The sequence below is a fragment of the Hemitrygon akajei genome, chromosome 11, assembly GCF_048418815.1.
Source record: "Hemitrygon akajei chromosome 11, sHemAka1.3, whole genome shotgun sequence".
Classification (NCBI taxonomy): domain Eukaryota; kingdom Metazoa; phylum Chordata; class Chondrichthyes; order Myliobatiformes; family Dasyatidae; genus Hemitrygon; species Hemitrygon akajei.
In genome coordinates this window covers 163,537,854-163,559,623 of record NC_133134.1, presented here as the reverse complement: position 1 = coordinate 163,559,623, position 21,770 = coordinate 163,537,854, and the positions used below count along the sequence as shown (strand labels likewise).

The 21,770-nt window shown below is 44.9% G+C and overlaps 1 protein-coding gene across 10 annotated transcripts in view; it reads left to right on the top strand.

The window, feature by feature from the left end:
• The window catches only part of rbck1 (RanBP-type and C3HC4-type zinc finger containing 1), a 60,239-nt gene that overhangs the window by 17,332 nt on the left and 21,137 nt on the right, over positions 1-21,770 (top strand). For 7 of the 10 annotated variants that reach the window (XM_073062133.1, XM_073062132.1, XM_073062134.1 and 4 more), the window contains 6 exons: positions 3,088-3,173; positions 4,636-4,780; positions 11,741-11,834; positions 14,694-14,892; positions 16,131-16,234; positions 20,031-20,204. In XM_073062133.1, the coding sequence (XP_072918234.1) occupies positions 3,143-3,173; positions 4,636-4,780; positions 11,741-11,834; positions 14,694-14,892; positions 16,131-16,234; positions 20,031-20,204 (747 nt within the window). In that variant the 5' untranslated portion in view covers positions 3,088-3,142. Of the gene's footprint in view, positions 1-1,058; positions 2,051-3,087; positions 3,174-4,635; positions 4,781-11,740; positions 11,835-14,693; positions 14,893-16,130; positions 16,235-20,030; positions 20,205-21,770 lie in introns of those variants that run through there. The other 3 variants (XM_073062139.1, XM_073062138.1, XM_073062137.1) reach the window with 2 other exon arrangements.

The window sequence follows — 21,770 nt, the reverse complement described above, 5'->3', positions numbered from 1 at the left end:
ACCAGAGCTAGAGCACATCATAGACCTGAGAGTCCAGATTTACAATCTGTGTCGATCAAACCTTGCTACAGTCCTTGAAACCTTGAAAAAATCTGCACGTTATAACATTTTTTCCACGTTGTAAACTTCTCAGAGCACTTCCTCAGTCTTGTACAACAGATGTTATCAGAGTGGTGGTTAAACTATTAGTCCCCATTCAAATTACATCACCAGAAGTTTAGAATTGGGTAGAGTCTTAGAGAAAAATGTCACAGAAACAGGCCCTTCAGCCCATTTCCTCCATGCTAACCAAGATGCCCACTTATACTGTTTGCCCATATATGGCCCATATCTCTCTAAACCTTTCCTCAGATAGTCGGGGTGCACAACCGCTCCTCCCTCCCCATCACCTTCCACGTGAATGCCAGCTCATTACTGTACATTCTGCTCACACGTGACTGTATGGCCAAACACCCAAGTAAACAGAATGTCATTCACCGATAACTCGACAGTGGTGGGGCTCGTCACCAACAATGATGAGACAGTCTACAGGGAGGAGGTGGAAGGCTCGAGGCCTGGTGCCAGGCAAATGACCTCTTCCTCAATGTTAACAAGACAAAGGAAATGACGAACAAGAGATAGGCTGGAAATCCAGAGCAACATACTCAAAATGCTGGAGGAACTCAGCAGGCCAGGCAGCACCTATGCAAAAGAGTATACAGTCGATATTTCAGGCTAGGGCTCTTCATCAGGACTGGAAAAAAGAGATGAGAAGTCAGAATAAGAAGGTGGGAGAGGGAAGGAAGAGATTCAAGGTGGTAGGTGATGAGTGAAACCAGGAGGGGTGGGGTAGGGTGAAGTAAAGAGCTGATAAGTGAATTGGTGAAAGAGATACAGGGCTGGAGGAGGTGGAGTCTGATAGGAGAGGACAGAAGGCCATGGAAGAAAGGGGAGGGGGAGGAGCACCAGAGGGAGGTGATGAGCAGGTGAGGGGATAAGGTGAGAGGGGGAAATGAGAATGGTGAAGGAGAGGGTGGGGGCAATACTGGAAGAAAATAGTTATCAACCAGGTGAACTCACACCACTTGCATTCCTGTTTATATCGGCAGCACAGTAGTTTCAGACTCCTGGGTGTGTATATTGGACACGCCCTCTCCTGGTCCCAGAATACATTCTGCACTGTCACGAAAGCTCACCATCACCTTCACTTTCTGAGGAGGCAAGAGAGAGCTGGACGATGTACGTCTATACGTGCACCATTCTACAGACGTGCGGTAGAGAGTGTTCTAACAAGCTGTACCGCTGCTTGGTGTGGAAACTGCACTGTGACAGACAGGAAGTCTGAACTGCCCAGCACCAGCCTACCCACCAACAAAGATATGACTACTGAAAGATACCAGAAACGGGCCAGTACCATCATGAAGCGTCCCACCCACCCTGCTCATGAACTGTTTGTCCCATTCCCATCAGGGAAGAGGCTATGAAGCACTCATGTCAGGAGCACCAGAGTCAAACTAGTTAGTGGGTGGAGGCTGATCAAAGCCTCCACCCATGAAACCACCTCCCCACATCCCCAACCACCACTGCTGTATCATTTCCTGTCAGACTCGACTAATGTACAGACACTCCTGTGTCTAGCATCACTTTATGGACATACAATCTATCTATTTATCTAGATACACTATCTTACGTATTTGTATTTACTGTGTTTTTTAATTATTCTGCCCTTTATCTTATTGTGTGTTTTTTTTTGTGTTGCATCAGACCTGGAGTAACAATTATTTAGTTCACCTTTACACTTGTGTTTTGGAAATGATCTTTAAACAATGTTGAATCTTGAATTCATGTACTATCAAAATGTCTTTTAAATGTTGAAGAAGAAGAAGAATAGCCCTTATCTCGGCAGTGGAGTTATCGGGGCACCGTCATGACGGTGTTTCCGTAGCAAGCTATTCTTGTTTTTACGAGGCCGAGTTGCTCGATGCTCAACCCGACTTGGATTCGAACTCAGGAACCTTTGCTCCGGCGTCCTGTGCTGATATTATTGCGCCACCAAGCGGGACTTTTAAATGTTGGTATTGTATCAACTACTTTCTCAAGCAGCTCCTTCCAAATGCTGACCATCCCCTGTATATAGAAGTTGTCCCTTAGGCGCCTTAAAATCTGTTTTTATTTATTTATTATTTAGTGATACAGTGTGGAGAAGGCCCTTCTGCCTCAGCAACCCCCGACAACCTTGATTAACCCGAACCTAATCATAGGACAATTCACAATGGCCATTTAACCTACCCGGTACATCTTTGGACTGTGGGAGGAAACTGGGCCTCCCAGAGAAAACCCACACAGTCACAGGGGGAACATACAGAGACCCCTTATGACAGAGCACAGGAATTGAACTCTGAACTCCAGAATGTCCTGAGCTGTAATAGCATTGGGCTAACTGCCACACCATCGTGGCCCCCTCTCACCTTAACATATCTCTTAACGAACTGTTAGTTGTCTGATGGTGTTGGGTGTAGATGTCCGCCTGATCTTTAAGTTCCACCTGAGCAGACTTAGTTTAATACTAGATCACCTGCGTGGCTAACAAAGCATTTCCATAACTTTTGGAGTTGCATTTACATGTGTATCAGCAGAGATTTCAGTCTTTCCCTTTTCAGTCTGAATCAGGTTTAATATCACTGACATCTGTCATGAAGTATATTCTGTTAAAAACATTAAACTACAATAAGAAATGCATATTAAATTAGTAGGTAGCACAAAAAGAGAGCAGGAAAAGACGTAGTGAGGAGGTGCACATGGGTTCATTGTCCTTCAGGCCTCTGTACCACCTCCCTGATGGTAGCAATCAGAAGAGGGCATGTCCTGGGAAATGGCCGTCCTTAATGTGTTTTTGAGGGATCACCTTTTGAAGATGTCTTGGATGCTGGGGAGGCTAGTGTCCATGATGGAGCTGGCCGAGTTTACAACTTTCTACAGCTTATTCCGATCCTGTGCAGTGGCCCCTCCGTACCAGACGGTGATGCAGCCAATTAGAATGCTCTCCATTGTACATCTGTAGGAATTTGTAAGAGTTTTTAACTCCTTTCTTTCCCTTTGTTTCCCTAGAGACTTGCCTGCAGTAGTCAATCTGAAAGGCTGGAGAAGTCAACTGGATCTCAAAATGAATCCGAGCATGGACCTGACAGATAGAGGTGAGTTTCCTGAAACCCATATCCTTTGGTAGTGTTGTGGGTGGGCTTACAGCAGGCCTACAATTTGCTGTGAGGAAACAGACCATTCAGAATCAGGTTTATTATTACTGATGTATGTCATGAAATTTGACCATAAGACCGTAGGATGTAGGAGGAGGATTGGGCCACTGGTTTTTACACAGCCCAGCCAGTGAAAATATCATTCCTGCATCCACCACGTCAAAAGAGTAAAATAATTTTATGGAGTTATTTGAATCCATTTCTCATTCAAGATTCAAGGGAGTAGAAGCCCAGTCTGCTGAACCCCTCCTCTGATGATATACACACACCACACCAAGACTGGTTGCACAGTGAGGTGTAGTCCATAAGACACTGGAGCAGAACTAGTAATACAGCCTTTCAAGTCTATCTGCCATTCCATCATGGCTGATTTATTATCCCTGTCAACCCCATTCTCCTGCCTTCTCCCCATAACCTTTATCAATTTTACTAATCAAGGATCTGTCAATCTCCACTTTAAATATACCCAGTAACTTGGCCTCCATAGCCTTCCATGGCAATGAATTCCACAGATTCACCACCTACTGGCTAAAGAAATTCCTCCTCATCTCTGTTGTAAGAGATGTTCTTGTATTCTGAGCCTGTGCCTTCTGGTCCTAGACTCTCTCACTGTTGGAAACATCCTCTCCATGTGCAGTCTATCCAGGCCTTTCATTATTCGGTAGGTTTCAATGAGATCTCTTCCCCCCCCCCCCCCCCCAATTCTTTTAAACCTCAGTGAATGCAGAAATACTGCAGCTGGAGGACTATCCGTGTGAGAGAGAGAGAGAGAGAGTGTGAGTGTGCGTTTGTGTGTGTGTGGAAGGAGGGTACTTACTGCCCTTTGGGCTGCTGGCGTTTGGTGCAGATAAGGAAGGATTCTTCATTGCTGTTTCCGTAGCCATTTTTTTTGACCAGTCACAGTTGTCAGCCCTGGTTTGAACCCCCAAACCTGGAGGACTGGTGGACCACTCTTACTCTGGCCTCCACCCCATGACCTGTTTGGCATGGGTGACCTACCAAGAGACAAAACACAAGGGCCTGACTCCACTCTGGGTCACTGAGGCCCTCAAGCCTCCAAACCCTAGTTGTGGTCCTCTTGGAGGGGGGAAGGAAGGTGGGAGGAAGGAAAGGAACTTCTTTTGCTGTTGTTGTTTTGTTGCTTGTTGTGTTCTGTGTTGTTCTGCTGAGCATTGTGGGCATGTTATGTTGGTGTCTGAATGTGAGGTCGAAGTATGTTAACTAAAAGAAAGACCAATCACAAGTTCCAGAATAAACAAAGAAATGATTAAAGGGATGGTGAAACAAGAAGAACGTGGAAGAGACAATGAAAATCTGTTGCATTTTCCCTGTCTCCTCACCCCGCCCCTATCACAGCTCTGTGTGATCAGTAAGGTGACTTTGTTCTGTGTCATTCCTATAGCAGAGAATGTTACTTGGGAGCTGAGCCGAGCAATTGAACAGGGGGACAAAGAAACTGCAATGAAGTGTGCAGAGATCCTGGCTGAGCGACGTGTGCCCATCAGCGTCCAACTCAACAAATCTGCATACCAACAGCAAGAAATTAGGTAGGTTCATTCTCAGAGGAGAGAGGGTAGTGATCCCTTTAGTAGAACCATGCTGTAAAAGCAATTTTCATTCACGTATTGAAGATGCGTAGGACAGCTCATATTCGTGCGCAGATCTCCACCTCCAAACAGGTCTGTTTAACCTCCATCTCCACTCCAAGCTCTAGAGGAACTCAGTGGCTCAAGCAGCTTCAATGGAGGGAAGTGAACGGTTGACATTTCAAGTCAAGCCTCTTCCTCCACCCTAAAAATAGAAGATAGAACAGTATATTAAGGTATAGGCCCTTCGGCCCACAATGTTGTACCAGCCTTTTAGCCTACTCTAGGATCAATCTTACCCTTCCTTCCTACATAGCCCTCCATTTTGCTTTCATCTGTGCCTGCTTGCATTTATCCTATCTATACCCCTCATAATTGTTCATACTTCTGTCTGATCTCCCTTCATTCTCCTACGCACCAGGGAAGCAGTAACAATTCAACTTTTCCCTATAACTCAGGTCCTCAAGTCATGGCAAAATCCTTGTAAAGTTACTCTGTACTCTTTCAATCTTATTGCTAATTTTACTGTAGGTAGGTGACCAGAACTGCACACGATACTCCACGTTTGGCCTCTCAACATTTTACACAGCTTCAACATAACATCCCAACTCCTGTACTCAGTATTTTGGTCTATAAAGGCCAATGTGCCAAAAGCTTTCTTTACAACCTTATCTACTTGTGACACCATTTTTTCAATCTTACTGGTATCTTTCCTGTAGATAAGTGACCAGAAATGCACAAAATCCTCCAAATTTGCCCACACTACGTCTCATACAACTTCAACATTCCTCCTCCTATACTCAGTTCTTTGATTTATGAAGGCCAATGTGCCAAAAGCACTCTTTACGACCCTATCTACCTGTTTACTGTCTGAAAACTGTTATCTAGATCACAGGTACCCACTTCACCTTATTGCTTGGTGAAAATACTAGGTTGCAGATAATGACAGTGCTGTCATCAGCCAGAATGGAGATGATTTGGGGTGTTCGATCAATCAAGATAGAACTGCTCTCACTGCTGTAAGTGACCAAGATTGATTTTGTGCATGGTACACATACACATTCTCCATTTTTTTGCATTTTCCCAGAGAAATTATTATTTGTTATTTAGAGATACAAAGCAGAACAGGCCCTCCTGGCCCAACGAGCTGCACCGCTGAGCAAACCACCTATTTAACCCTAGCCTAATCACGGGGCAATTTACAACGACCACTTAACCTACCAACTAGTTCGTCTTTGGACTGTGGAAGGAAACTGGCGCACCCAGAGGCACACATGGGAAGAACTTACTAACTTTCTTACAGAGGATGCTGGAATTGAACTGCGAACTTCAACCCCATGAGCTGTAATAGCGTCACACTAACTGCTATGCCACTTTGGCGCCCCAATGTTAGGTCAATTTGGGAAAGTATGTGTAGTTTCAGTTACCTCTAACCTTTGGTTAGACTCAATTTTGAAATAAATGGACTTTGCTTCCCATCCACTGGCTCTTGTTCAAGGGACTGTGCCACCTTGTCCTAGACCCTCCCACCATAGGAAACACCATTTCCACATCTACTTTGACTAGGTCTTTCAACATTTGAAAGGCTTCAATGAGATCTCCCCTCATTCCTTCTAAATTCCAGAGAGTACAGGTACATAGCCATCAAAAATTCCTCATATGATCACCTGTTCATTCCCAGAATTATCCTTGTGAACCTCCTCCAATGCCAGAACATCTTTTCTTAAAGAACCCAAAACTGTTCACAATACTCAAGGTGAGGCCTCACCAGTGCCTTATAAAGCCTCAGCATCACATCCCTGCTCTTGTATTCCAGACCTCTTGAAATGAATGCTAACATTTCATTTGTCTTCCTCATCAGTGACTCAACCTGCAAGTTAACCTTTAGGGACAAGGACTCCAAAGTCCCTTTACATCTCAGATTTTTGGATTTTCTCCACTTTTAGGAAATAGTCTGCACATTTATTTCTACTAACAAAGTGCATGACCATGTATTTTCCAACATTGTATTTCATTTGCCCATTCTCCTAATCTGTCTAAGTCCTTCTGCAGCCTTCCTGTTTCCTCAACACTACCTGCCCCTCCACCAATCTTCATATCATCTGCAAACTTGGCAACAAAGCCATCTATTCAATCATCTAAATCATTTATATACAGCATAAAAAGAAGCAGTCCCAACACCAACCCCTGCGGAACACCACAATTCACTGGCAGCCAACCAGAAAACGATAGTTTTATTCCCAGTTGCTGCCTCCTACCAATCAGCCAATGCTCTAACCATGCCAGTAACTTTCCTGTAATACCACGGGCTCTTAACTTGGTAAACAGTCACATGTGTGGCACCTTGTCAAATGCCTTCTGAAAAATCCAAATATACAACATCAACTACATCCCCTTTATCTATCCTACTGAGGTCAGGCTAACTGGTATATAATTTCCTTTCTGCTGCCTCCCTCCTTTCTTAAAGAGTTGAGTGATATTTGCAATTTTCCGGTCCTCCAGAACCATGTCAGATTCTGATGATCTTTCAAGAATTGTTACTAATGCCTCCACAATTTCTACCATTACCTCTTTCAGAATCCTAGGGTGCAGTTCATCTGGTTCAGGTGACTTGTGCACCTTTGGGTCATTCAGCTTTTTGAACACCTTCTCCCTTGTAATAGTAACTGCACTCACTTCTCTTCCTTCACACCCTTCAACACCTGGCACACTGCTAGTATCTTCTACAGTGAAGACTGATGCAAAATACTCATTTAGTTTGTCTGCCATCTCCTTGTCCCCGGTTATTATTTCTCCAGCTTCATCTTCTAGCAGTCGTATATTCACTATCATCACTCTTTTATTTTTTATATACTTGGAAAAAGCTTTTTCCATCCATCTTGATATTGTTCGCTAGTTTGCTTTCATATTTCACTTTTCCCTCCAAATGATTCTTTTAGTTGTTTTCTGAAGGTTTTTAAAAGGCAATAGACAATAGGTGCAGGAGTAGGCCAATTGGCCCTTCGAGCCAGCACCACCATTCAATGTGATCATGGCTGATCATCCACAATCAATACCCCATTCCTGCCTTCTCCCCATATCCCCTGACTCCGCTATCTTTAAGAGCTCTATCTAACTCTTTCTTGAAAGCATCCAGAGAATTGGCCTCCATTGCCTTCTGAGGCACAGCATTCCATAAATCCACAACTCTTTGGGTGAAAAACTCAACTCTGTTCTAAATGGCCTACCCCTTATTCTTAAACTGTGGCCTCTGGTTCTGGATTCCCCCAACATCGGGAACGTGTTTCCTGCCTCTAGCGTGTCCAATCCCTTAATAATCTTATATGTTTCAATCAGATCCCCTCTCATCCTTCTAAATTCCAGTGTATACAAGCCCAGTCACTCCGATCTTTCAACATATGACAGTCCCACCATCCTGGGAATCAATCTTGTGCACTCCCTCAATAGCAAGAATGTCCTTCCTCAAATTTGGAGACCAAAACTGAACACATTACTCTAGGTGTGGTCTCATCAGGGCCCTGTATAACTGCAGAAGGACCTCTTTGCTCCTATACTCAACTCACCTTGTTATGAATGCCAACATGCCATTAGCTTTCTTCACTGCCTGTTGTACCTGCATGCTTACTATCAGTGACTGATGAACAAGGACACCTAAATCTTGTTGTACTTCCCCTTTTCCTAACTTGACACCGTTCAGATAGTAATCTGCCTTCCTGTTCTTGCCACCAAAGTGGATAACCTCACATTTATCCACATTAAACTGCATCTGCTTTGCATCTGCCCACTCACCCAACCTGTCCAAGTCACCCTGCATCCTGCTCATATTTCACACTGCCACCCAGCTTTGTGTCATCTGCAAATTTGCTAATGTTACTTTTAATTCCTTCATCTAAATCATTAATGTATATTGTAAATAGCTGCGGTCCTAGCACTGAGCCTTGCGTTACTCCACTAGTCACTGCCTGCCATTCTGAAAAGCACCTGTTAATCCCTACTCTTTGTTTCCTGTCTGCCAACCAATTCTCTATCCATGTTAGTACCCTACCCCCAATACCATGTGCTCTAATTTTGCCCACTAATCTCCTATTTGGGACCTTATCAAAGGCTTTCTGAAAGTCCAGGTACACTACATCCACTGGCTCTCCCTTGTCCATTTTCATAGTTACATCCTCAAAAAATTCCAGAAGATTAGTAAAAACAAAAGGCTTCCCAATTCTCTATTTTCCTGCTAATTTTTGCTTTGTTTTGCTTTTACAATAGCTTTGACTTCCCTTGACTTCCCTTCCATGGTTGTACTATTTTGCCATTTGAGTATTTGTTTTTGGAATACACATGTCCTGCACCTTCCTAATTTTTCCCAGAAACTCAAGCCATTGCTGCTCTGCTGTCATCCTTGCCAGCAGCTCCTTCCAATTTACTTTGGCCAACTCCTCTCTCGTACCACTTTACTTTCTTCCTATCAAATTCCAAATTGAATTCAATCACTGGTTCCAAAGGGTTCCTTTACTCTAATCGCCTCCTGTTCATTACATAACACCTAATCCAGTATAGTTGATCCCCTTGTGGCCTGAATGACAAACTTTTCTAAAAGGCCATCCATAGGCATTCAACAAACTCATTCTCTTAAGATCCATCAGCAACCTGATTTTCCCAATCGACCTACACGTTACAATCTCCCATGACTATCATACCATTGCCCTTTTGACACACCTTTTCTATTTTCCTTTGTAATCTGTAGTCCACTGTATATAACTTGCCATCAGGGTTCTTTTACCCTTGCAGTTTCTTAACTCGACCCACAAGGATTGAACATCTTCTGATCCCATTCAACATCTTTCTCATGATTTGATGCCATTCCTCACCAGCAGAGCCACACCACCCCCTCTGCCGACCTTCCTATCCCTCCGATACAACGTGTAACCTTGGACATTCAGCTCCCAATAGCAACCATCCTTCAGCCACGATTCAGTGATGGTCATAACATCATACCCAAAAATCTGTAAAAGTGCAACAAGATCATCCTCCTTGTATCTTGCATTGAGATATAACACTGTATTTGTTACCCTTTTTGATTCTGCATCCCTAATGCATTGATGCTTACCTTGCTGGCTGAAATTTTGTCCTATCATCTCTCTGCCCTTCCTAACAGTCTGAATGCACACTATCTTTGCATTTTTACCATCCGCCCTATCCTGAGTCCCTTCACTCTGTTTCCCACACCCCTGTCAAATTAGTCTAAACCTTCCCCAACAGCTCTAACAAACCTGTCCACAAGAATATTGGTCCCCTTCGGGTTCAGGTGGAACCCGTCCCTTTTGTACAGGTCGTACCTCCCCCAGAAGAGATCTCAATGATTCAAGAACCTGAAGCTGCACCCCCTGCACCAGCTTCTCAGCCACACATTTATCTGCCAAAATATCCTGTTTCTGCCCTCACTGGCCGTGACACAGGTGGTAATCCAGAAATTACTACCCTGGAGATCCTGCTTCTTAGCTTTCTGCCTAGCTCTCTGCATTCTCTCTTCAGGATCTCTCTGCTTTTCCTTCCTGTGTCATTGGTCCCAATATGTACCAAGACATCTGGCTGCTCTCCCTCCCCTTCTAAAATGCTGCGGACGTGATCCGAGACGTCCCTGACCCTGGCACCTGAGAGGCAACATACCATCCGGGTGCCCTGTCACGTCCACAGAATCTCCTGTCTGTTCCTCTGACTATTGAGTCCCCTATCACTACCGCTCCCCTCTTCTCCCTCTTTCCCTTCTGCCACATGGATCCATGCTCAGTACTAGTAACCTGGTCTTTGGCAGTCCCCTGGGAGGTCATACCCCACAAGAGTATATATATTATTGAGGGGAATGGCCACTGGGGTGCTCTGTGCTAATTGCCTATTCACCTTCCTATTTCTTCTCCTGATAGTCACCCAGCTATCTGCCTTTTGCATCTTTGTGGTGATTATTTCCCTATAACTCCGAATGATGAGCCCCTCACTCTCCCGTACAAGCTGAAGGTCATCCAGCTGCTGCTCCAGATCCCTAACATGGTCTTCACGGAGCTGCAGCTGGATGCACTTCATGCAGATGTTGTTCCCTGGGAGATGCAATATCCAGCATGAAGAACACTCAATGGCCATTTAAACTACACTAAATACCCCTGACACAGTAAGAAAAAAAGGAGGGAAAAAGCAAGCCCTAGCCGGCCGGCTCTCCCGTCCATTCTGCTCTCCAATGGACATTAAATTGGACAACATCTGTGGCAACAAAATACTCGGCAGGAGTACAGAAACGGACGGAATCCCGGATGCCGCCATTCAGCTGATTATTTATGTAACAGATTTTCCCCCAAGCCATCGGACTACCAACCTACTGCCCTCTGCTGTGCCTATTGTCTTGTTTATTATTGATTGTAATGCCTGTACTGTTCTATGTACTTTGTGCAGACCTGGGTAGGTCTGTAGTCTAGTGTAGTTTTTGTGTTGGTTTACGTAGTTCAGTGTGGTTTTTGTATTGTTCATGTAGCACCATGGTCCTGAAAAACGTTGTCTCATTTTTACTGTGTACTGTACCAGCAGTTATGGTCGAAATGACAATAAAAAGCAACTTGATTTGACTTGAAACTTAACAGAAACTTCTCCAAACAACTTACCCAGAGGCAATTCCTCAAAGTCTCCTTTGAGCCAAAGCTTGACACTCCCACTCCCACCACTGGCTGCTCCACTTGTCCCTTCTGTACTTTTATTTACTCCTCTCTGCACTGCTCCTGCCGCTGCTTGAACCGCTGGAATGACACCAAACGCCCGCAAAGCTCTCCTTTTAAACGAGTGCCACCGACCTCTGAGAAACCGCCAGACTGCGCAGTACAGCAATCGTGCCGCTAAATACAAAATCCTGTCAGCCTTCCTGATGGAGTGATTTTTGCACCACAGGTTGAGAGTCGGTGTGGAAGACTCGTGGACGAGTGGTATAACCATCACGATGAAAGTGTTTCCTTACACGACTATTGCAATGCTGAAGGCAAAGGTAAGATGTGATACTTGCAACCACGAAGTACAAAGCATTGTCAGGGAGACGGTGTGCAGATTTACAGACTAATTGTGATGAACTGTGGGAAACAGATCAAACCCAACAAGTGCTAAGAAACACACACAAAATGCTGGAGGAACTCAGCAGGTCAAGCAGTGTCAATAGAAATGAATAAACAGTCGACCTTTTGGGATGACACACTTCTTCAGGACTGGAAAGGAAGGGGGAAGACACCAGAATATAAAGGTGGGGGTGAGGGGAAGGAGGATAGCAGGAAGGTGATGGGTGAAGTCAGGTGAGTGGGAAAGGTAAAGGGCTGGAGAGGAAGGAATCTGATAGGAGAGGGGAGAGGGGGAGAAAAGATACAGTAAGACGGAGGAGATGGAGACTTGGCGGGAAGTGATAGGCAGGTGAGAAGAGGTAAGAGACCACAAGGGGAGGGAAATATTTTCACTGGAAGGAGAAAATGATACTGGGAGGCTACCCAGATGGAATACAAGGTGCTGACTCCACCCTGAGGGTGGCCTCATCTTGGCACAAAAGGAGATCCTGGACCAACATGTTGGAATGGGAATCAGAAGTAACATTACGATTGGGAAGTCCACCTTAGGCGGATGGAGCAGAGGTGCTAAGAAAGCAACATCCACAGATGTGATGGGCAGTGGAAGTGGAGCTAGCGGAGCCCCTGCCTCACAGAGCCAGAGTCCCCGGTCTGATCTCAACCTTGGGTACTGTCTATGTGGAGATTGCACACTGTCCTCAATTTTTCTGGAGGAATTCAGGGGTTAAGAGAGATAATAAATCAGCCGTGATGGAATGGTAGAGCAGATTTGAAATGACAATTCGTCACTTGTGTCTTATCAAGTTGAAGTTCAAGTTCAGGTATGTCAGTCAGTCACAGGTGAATACCCATGAATACAGCCAGACAAAACAGTGTTCCTCCAGGGCCATGGTGCAAAACACAGTTCCAACAGACATTCACAGCACAAGGACTGGTTTATTGGCTGCTGTAAGATATCCCTAGTTAGTAGGTAGGGGCTAGAATTTGAAGGGAGTTGGTAAGAAAGTGGGGGGGGGAGGGGGGCTGGGAATTAAACAAAAAAATTGGAATAACATATGGTGAATGTAAATGGGAATGTGGACTCGGGGATGGGGGTGTGGAGAATGTGGACTGGAGGGGGTGGGGAGTGTGGACTCGGGAGTTGGGGGGGCAGTGTGGACTCTGGGGTGGGAATGTTGGCACTAGGCTGGGGGGTGTGGAGAATGTGGACTGGGGGGTGAACTCAGGAGTGGGGAGGAATTGTGGACTCTGAGCTGGGGGGGGGTGGGGAGTGTGGACTCTGGGCCGGGGTTGTAGGGAGTGTGGACTCGGGAGTTGGGGGGGGCAGTGTGGACTCTGAGCTGGGGATGGAGCGGCCCGTTTTTGTATTTGTCTCTCTACAACTCTAATATAAAGTCTTGCCAGTGGTGTAGTGGTATCTGCACCCAGACTTCGGAATGAGGTCCCCGGTTCGGCCAGCTCCTTGCACACTGTCTGTCTGTGCTCGGTTAAGCATTGAGCTGGCAACTCAGCGTTGTGAAGAACAGACAAAATGCTGAAGAAATGGCAAGGTTGCCACCAATGCACCAAACAAAGTGCAGGCAGGAACTTCACCTTTTTTACGTCTCTAATGCCCGTTTGTGTCCCGTTAGGTACAATTTCCTGACCAGGCCTTTGCTCAAACCATTGGTGCTGGGTTTGCCTCCCTTCAGCCGGAGAACTGTAGTGTGAGACACCACTGCTCTGTTGGGGTGTTGGAGCATTCAGCTGAATGGGTGGGCACAGGAACTACTCCATAAATGTTCCATTAGCCATTGACTTGTTTATCTTTATTCAAAAAATGTACTCCATACAGGCATTAGGTACACACACAAAATGTTGGAGGAACTCAGCAAGTCAGGAAGCATCTATGGAGAAGAGTAAACAATCGACATCTCATCAGGACTAGAAAGGAAAGGGCAAGAAGCCAGACTGAGAGGGTGAGGGCAGGGGGAGGAGTCCAAGCTGGTAGGTGGGTGTGGGAGGGGCGATGAACTAAGAAGCTGCAAGGTGATAGGTGGAAAAGGTAAAAGAGTGAAGGAGGGATCTAACGGGAGAAAGGGAAGGAGGAAGGGCACCAGCTGGAGGTGATGGGCAGGAGGGGAGAAGAGAAGGGTTAAGAAGGGAGCCAGGATGGGGAATGCAGAAGGTGTATACTTCAGCAGTGTGGCACTCCTGCACCAATCCAATACCACAGATAGAGTACCACATGGGTGCTGAGGTGTCACAGATGCAGGCAGTGGGTACTTGCAATTAGTGCGCGTAGAGAAGAGAGAGAAAGAGAGAAATGTGTATGTATATATATATATATATTCTGTCTGGGTGTCTCCAATTTGATGGCATGAACCTCAATTTCTATAACTTCCAGTAATTTCTCTTCCCCACCCCTCCCCCCCATTTGTGTCAATGACCAACACAGTCCGAGGATTTGCTGGGGGCAGCCCACACTTCTGGCACCAACATAACATGCCCACTACTTGCTATCCCTAGCCCGTATGTTTTGGAAATGTGGGCGGAAACCCACGTGGTCACAGGGAGAACATATAAACAGACAGTGGCGGAATTGGACTCTCATCGCTGGCGCTGTAATAGGGTTGTGCTAACCGCAATGATACCATACCGGAACCCCGTATGCTCTGAATCAACAAGGCAGGGAAGGCTTTCGGACCAGTCCTGGTAAATGGGGTTAGCATAGATGGGTACCCTTTGAAGGCTGAAGGGTCTGTTTCGGTGCTCTGTAACTCTTTGACAGTTTCCTCTTTCTGTTGTCTGTAAAGATGCATAAAGACTACAATTTCAGTCCTAAACTGCAACAGTGGATCATTGCACAGCGCCTGGCGAAGGACCACGAAACTCTCTCCTCCCATGGCATTAAAAAGGACGGGGATACGGCCTACCTGTACCTCTTATCATCCAAGCAGGTCACACAGAATGACCCTGTGCAGCTTCCAGCAGAAGCACCGCAGCTGGTTACTGGTGAGTAAGAGGGTCTCAGCACTTCTACCTCTCAAAATACCTCTACTGTTGAGACTATGGGCGGGGAATTGTTCCTCATTCATAGGATGTGACCATGACGTTATTTGTTCTTCTGAAGCCCATCACCCCTACTTCGGCATAAGCTGCCGAGAGCACCTCGTCAGAGCCCTCTGTCCTGGGCCAGTCGTACAAGTTGTCCTCTGGTGCAGCCCATCTTCAAAGATTCTTCTTCTCTCGGGAATGAGGTCTTTGGAGCCTCTGTTGGCATTTCTGTAGCTCCGGGTTTTTACTGAATGGGGTTGCTAGTCTGATGCCCAACCCTCCTCCTTTCACAAATGTGCCTGGGACTGTCCATGGTGGAGTTGCTGACTTTTGTTGCTCATCCCTATATGCCCCTTGTGAGGCCATGTCACAGGGTGATTAAAAGATAAGTACACAGATGAGTCTGGCCAGATTGGGAAAAACCAGTAGATAATCCTTCCCTGAGGAATGTCTGTGAAACTTAATCCCAATACTCTCTGTCCCGTGTGAGGGGGATTCTCTGCTTTGTAATGAAAGATTTTTAGATTTAAGATTTAGACTCATTTGTCACATGTACATTGAAATTTAAAAACATACAGTGAAACACATCATTGAGTCAATGATCAACACTGTCCGCAGGTTGTCTGGGGACAACCCACGAGTATCAGCAGGCTTCTGGCACCAGCGAAGTATGCCTACAACTCACTAACCCTAACCCAAACATCTTTGCAATGTGGAGATAAACTGTAGCACCCAGAGAAAACTGTGTAGTTACAGGGAGAACATACAAACTCCTTAGGGACGGTGGTGAGAATTGAACCCCGATCGGTGATCACAGTTACAGGGAGAATGTACAAATTCCTTACAGACAGTGCTGAGAATTGAACCTCGATCAGTGATCATAGTTACAGGGAGAATGTACGAACTCCTTATGGGCGGTGGTGAGAATTGAACCCCGATCAGTGATCATAGTTACAGGGAGAATGTACAAATTCCTTACAGACAGTGCTGAGAATTGAACCCCGATTAGTGATCATAGTTACAGGGAGAATGTACGAACTCCTTATGGGCGGTGGTGAGAATTGAACTCTGATCAGTGATCGCAAGCTTTGTAGCACAAACAAAAAAGCAAACTTAGATTCATGAATGGTTTACGGATTCGACCGCAGAATGATTGTGGAATGCTAAAATGCACCATTTTTTCCCTCTGGATACAGATGAACCAAGACGAAATAAGGAGCAGCTTCTCCCAGTGTTGGAAGCACGTGGCACCAGAGCACCATTGAATGAAGGACAGTGTTTGGCAAAAGCAGTGCCTCAGGTGGGTCCAAATTTTTGTACATTGTGTTAAGTGGAGCATCCATTCTCCTCTCCCTAGCAGAATGGGCCCTTCAAACCACACTACCCAGTAATCCCCTGACTTAATCCTGACCTAATCACAGGACAATTTACAACAACCAATTAACTTGCCAATTGTTATGTCTTTGGATTGTGGGAGGAAACCAGAGCACCCAGAGGCAACCCACACAATCACGAGGAGAATGTGCACTCTCCTTACAGGCTGCAGCAGCTGCATCACTGACTGGTTCGGAAATTGCACCATCTCGGATCGCAAGACCCTGCAGCGGATAGTGAGGTCAGCTGAGAAGATCATCGGGGTCTCTCTTCCCGCCATCACGGACATTTACACTACACGCTGCATCCGCAAAGGAAACAGCATTATGAAGGACCCCATGCACCCCTCATACAAACTCTTCTCCCTCCTGCCGTCTGGGAAAAGGCTCCGAAGCATTCGGGCTCTCACGACCAGACTAAGTAACAGTTTCTTCCCCCAAGCCATCAGACTCCTCAATACCCAGAGCCTGGACTGACACCTTGCCCTACTGTCCTGTTTATTATTTATTGTAATGCCTGCACTGTTTTTGTGCACTTTACGCAGTCCAATGTAGGTCTGTAGTCTAATGTAGCTTTCTCTGTGTTTTTTACGTAGTTCAGTCTAGTTTTTGTACTGTGTCGTGTAACACCATGGTCCTGAAAAATGCTGTCTCATTTTTACTATGTACTGTACCAGCAGTTATGGTCGAAATGACAGTAAAAGTCACTTGACTTGAGCACGAATTGAACTCAGGTCACTGGTATTGTAAAGCACCGTTCCGCCCCTCGTCATGCCCATCTGTCCTTGGAGAGGACACAAGAATATTGATGAACAGAGGGACCTTAGTGGGCTCAAGTCCATAGTTTCCTGAAAGTGGCCACGCAGGGTGATAATCGTGTCATCATGATAATCAGGGTCACGCTGTCTTAAAAGTTCCTTCTCCTAGGCAATTATTCTGATCAACCATTCTAGTTAGCTCTCCTTCCCCCTCAATCTATTGCCTCAGTCACTGCACTGTAAACTCCTTAAAACACTTTTTATAATGATCATTGTAAATATACAGTATGCTGTATTTATGCATTTTGTACATTCCATATCTGTACTTAGATTATTTTTATATAATTATTTATTCTTTATAATTGATGTTTTATTGTATGCCGCACCCTGACTAATAGGAAGCAAATTCCTACTACATGTAAGTGTATATGATGAATAAAGTTGACCTGTGATCCTTGATTAAATTCTGATGAGAGGTCCCGTGACGTTAGCCCTGCTTCCTTGGCCTCAGTTATTCCTTCTCCCAGCTCCCCCGAGCCCATTCCTGGTTGTGTTTTCCTGCTGATGGCACAATGAGAAGTAGGCATGTTCTGGGTGAGGGTCCCTAATTACAGATGTTGCCTTCTTGCAGATGTCCTTCATGGCAGTGAGAGCTACAGTTGCAAGAAAAAGTTTGTGAGCACTAATTACTCATAAAATGTGGACTGATCTTCATCTAAGTCACTAGAATAGACAAAGAAAGTATGCCTAAACTAATAACACACACTTGTACTTCTCATATCTTTATTGAATACATTGTTTAATCATTCACGGTCCAGGCTGGAAAAAGTTTGTGAACCCTTGTATTTAATAACTGGTAGAACTGCCTTTAGCAGCAATAACCTCCACCAAACGTTTCCTGTAGTTGCTGATCAGACTTACACAGTGGTGAGGAGGAATTTTAGACCATTCCTCCATATAAAACTGTTTCAGTTCATCAATATTTCTGAGATAACTTGCATGAAGAGCCCTCTTCTGGTCATGCCACAGCATCTCAATTGGGTTAAGATCTGGACTCTGACTTGGCCATTCTGAAACATAAATTTCTTCTTTTTAAACCAGTCTGTTGTTGATTTACTCCTGTGTTTTGGATCATAGTCATGTTGCATCATCCAACTTCTATTAAGATTCCTTCAGGTGATGGACCACTACCCTGACATTCTCCTGTAAAATGTACTGATACAATTTTGAATTCATTGTTCCCTCAACAATTGCAATCTGTCCAGGCCCTGAGGCAGCAAAGCAGCTCCAAACCATGATGCTCTTTCCACCATGCTTCACAGTTGAGATGAGGTTTTGGTGTTAGTGGACAGTGCCCTTTTTCCTCCAAACAGCGGTGTGCATTTCTACCAAAAAGTTCAACTTTTGTCTCATCTGTCTACGGAACATTGTCCCAGAAGCGTAGTGGAATATCTGGGTGGCCTCTTGTAAACTTGAGATGTGCAGTAATGTTTTTTTTTGGAGAGCAGTGGTTTCACCTATGGTGTCCTTCTATGAATACCATTCTCTTTCAGTGTTTTTCTTTAGTGAATACTTTCGCAAGTTCCAGAGATATCTGCAGTTCGTTTGCTGTTACCCCTGGGTTCTTTTCCACCACTTACGGCATTGCACATTGTGCTCTTGGTACGATCTTTGCAGAACACCCACTCCTAGGGAGAGTAGCAACAGTACAAAATTTCCTCCATTTGTAGAGAATTTCTCTTAACTGTGAATACTTGGGTCTTTAGAAATGCTTTTGTAGCCTTTTGCAGCTTCATGCTTCTCTACAATTCTTCTTGTAAGGTCCTCTGAGAGTTGTTTTATCGAGGCATGGTTCACATAAACAGATCTTTCTCGAGAAGAGCAGGCTGTCAGTAACCTGACTTTGTGTGTCTTTTTTCCTCTACAACCCACACCTTCAATCTCATCTTGTTGATTGGGTCACCTGACTCCGAATAGCTTTTGTAGAAGGAATTATCCCAAAGGTTCACATAGTCTTTTAAACCTAGACTGTGATTTTTTTTTTTTAAATGGTGTACCTAGTATTGATAAGAAGAAATACAACTGTTTGTGTTTTATTAGTTTGGGCGGATTGTATTTGTTTATGATTGTGGTTTAGATGAAGACCAGACCACGTTTTATGAGCAATTAATGCTGAAAACCAGGTAATTGCAAAGAGTTCACTAACTTTTTCTTGCAACTGAGGCCAGGAGTCCCTGATGGTGGATGTTGCCTTCTTGTAGATGAGCTTGATGGTGGAGGGAACTATACCAGTGTACACTCTCTGCAGTGTGGTATTAGTGTGGGGACTGAGACACGAATGCCTGACTTGATACATTTAAATAGAATATAGAACATAGAACAGTGTGGCACTGTAACGATGCCCTGATGAAGGGTTTTGGCCTAAAACATCAACTGTTTATTTTCTATAGATGCTATCCGACCTGCAGAGTTCTTCCAGCATTTTGTGTGTGTCGCTATGACTTTGATGTCTACGTCTCTACCGAGGGAGGTGTAAGGAGCTCTTTCCCTCCTCTAGCCTGCAGGCTCCCAGTGGGCAAGGTGTACCATCTGCTGAGTCCCTCGATCAGGATCATGTGAAACCACGGGAGCAGGTGGTGGATGGTCGTATGTGCAGCTGGTGCATATCCTGGTTATGCGACCACTGACGCCAGGCAGACAATGTCTGAAGAATATTGATAATGACTGGGGTCACCTGTCTTATAAAGACCCTGCCCAGAAAAGGCAATGGCAAACCACTTCTGTAGAAAAAAAATTGCCAAGAGTAATCATGGTCATGGAAATACCGTGATCATACGATGTGGCGCACAGTGATGATGATATTATGACTTGATATTGCAGAGTGTCAGAAAAATTGTTTATCTTAATACAGGGAAAGTAGAACCTCAAGAAGAAATGTATTTCTTTTTATTATCCTTCCTGTTAGATTGGCTGGGAGTGTCCAGGATGCACATATGTCAATAAACCAACTCGTCCGGGGTGCGAGATGTGCAGCACGGCCAGGCCAGATGACTACCAGGTTCCCAACACCTACAAACCTGACCAGGAAGAACTGCAGAGGATGGAAGAGGAAGAAGCAGCTTTCAAACAATATGAAAAAGTAGGGTTCTTTTGATAACTGCTGTTCCATTTAGCTTTTTGCCTTCAGATTCAAAGTTAATTAATTATCAAAGTAGATATACACTTAGTGGCCACTTTATTAGGTACAGGAGTGGCACCTGTTGTCTCCTGCTGCTGTAGCCCATCCACTTTAAGGTTTGATGTGTTCAGAGATGCTCTTCTCCACACTACTCTTGTAGGATGCTGTTATTTGAGTTACTTTTGCCTTCCTGTCAGCTTGAACCAGTCTGGCCAATCTCCTCTGACCTTTCTCATTAATGAGGCGTTTTCGTCCCCAGAACTGCCGCTCACTGGATTTTTTTTTTCTGTTTTTTGCACCATTCTCTGTAAACTCTAGAGACTGTTGTGTGTGAAAATCCCAGGAGATCAGCAGTTTCTGAGATACTCAAACCACCCCGCCTGGCACCAGAGATTCCCGTTTAGCACCGTCTACAGACTTGTTTTCTTGAGGCATTTACAGGAAACAAAAAGTAAATACAATAGAATTTACAAAAATCTATACTTAACTAAAGACTGATAAACAAGCAATGTGAAATAGAAGACAAACTGTGAAGATAAAAAAAAGTACCACTGAGAGCATGAGTTGTAAAAAGTCCTTGATAGCCTGTAGGTGTTTGAATCAGTTCAGAGTTGCAGTCAGTGAAGTTATCCAAGCCAGTTCAGGAGCCTGATGGTTGTAGGGTAATAACTGTTCTTGAACCCAGTGGGGCTATAGCCTGTGTAAAGAAAATTACAGATGTGAATAACAATGGCCTGATATGGCAACACCAATATCGAGGAATAGAAAAGGCGACAGAACATGGTGGACACAGCCCAGTCCTTCAGAGGCAAAGCCCTCCCCACCAGTGAGCACAGTCACAAGAAAGCTGCATCCATCATCCAGGTTATGCTCATTTCTCACTACTACCATCAGGCAGAAGGTACAGAACCAGGTTCAGGTTCAGGGACAGTTATTACCCTACAACCATCCACCCTCTAAAATGGCTTGGATAACTTCACTTACCTCAATGCTGAAACAACTCCACAATCTACAGACTCGCTCTCAAGGACTCTTCAGATCTCTTGTCCTCAGTATCCTTACCTTTTTAAATTATTTGCCACCTATTGCACCCTGATTGTTAGTCAGTCTTTATTTATGTAGTTTTTTTTCATAGATTCGGTCGTGTTCTTTGTTTACCCATAAATGTCTGCAAGAAAAAGAATCTCAAAGTAGTATATTTGGCATATATGTACTGCGCAGAATCTACTCTCTCCTTGGCATTACGGGGCTGCAAAGGAAAGAGCCATCAGGGCCATCACAGAGGCTGCTGAGCGAGCCTTCAGATGGCCATGGATCAAGAGGTGTGACCCGTAGAGCATTGCTGCTGGGGCCTGATCAACTCTGGCTGGGTCGCCTGGGCGAGGGTGTCTGATGTTGAAAGACCAGAAGCACCTGAAAAACCCAGGTTACACCGCCGGTGATGTGCCCCAATGCATCCTAGCAGCAGCATTATAAAGGATTTACTTTGAGTTTGATTTGGAATATGTGTGCACTTCTGGTTGCCGC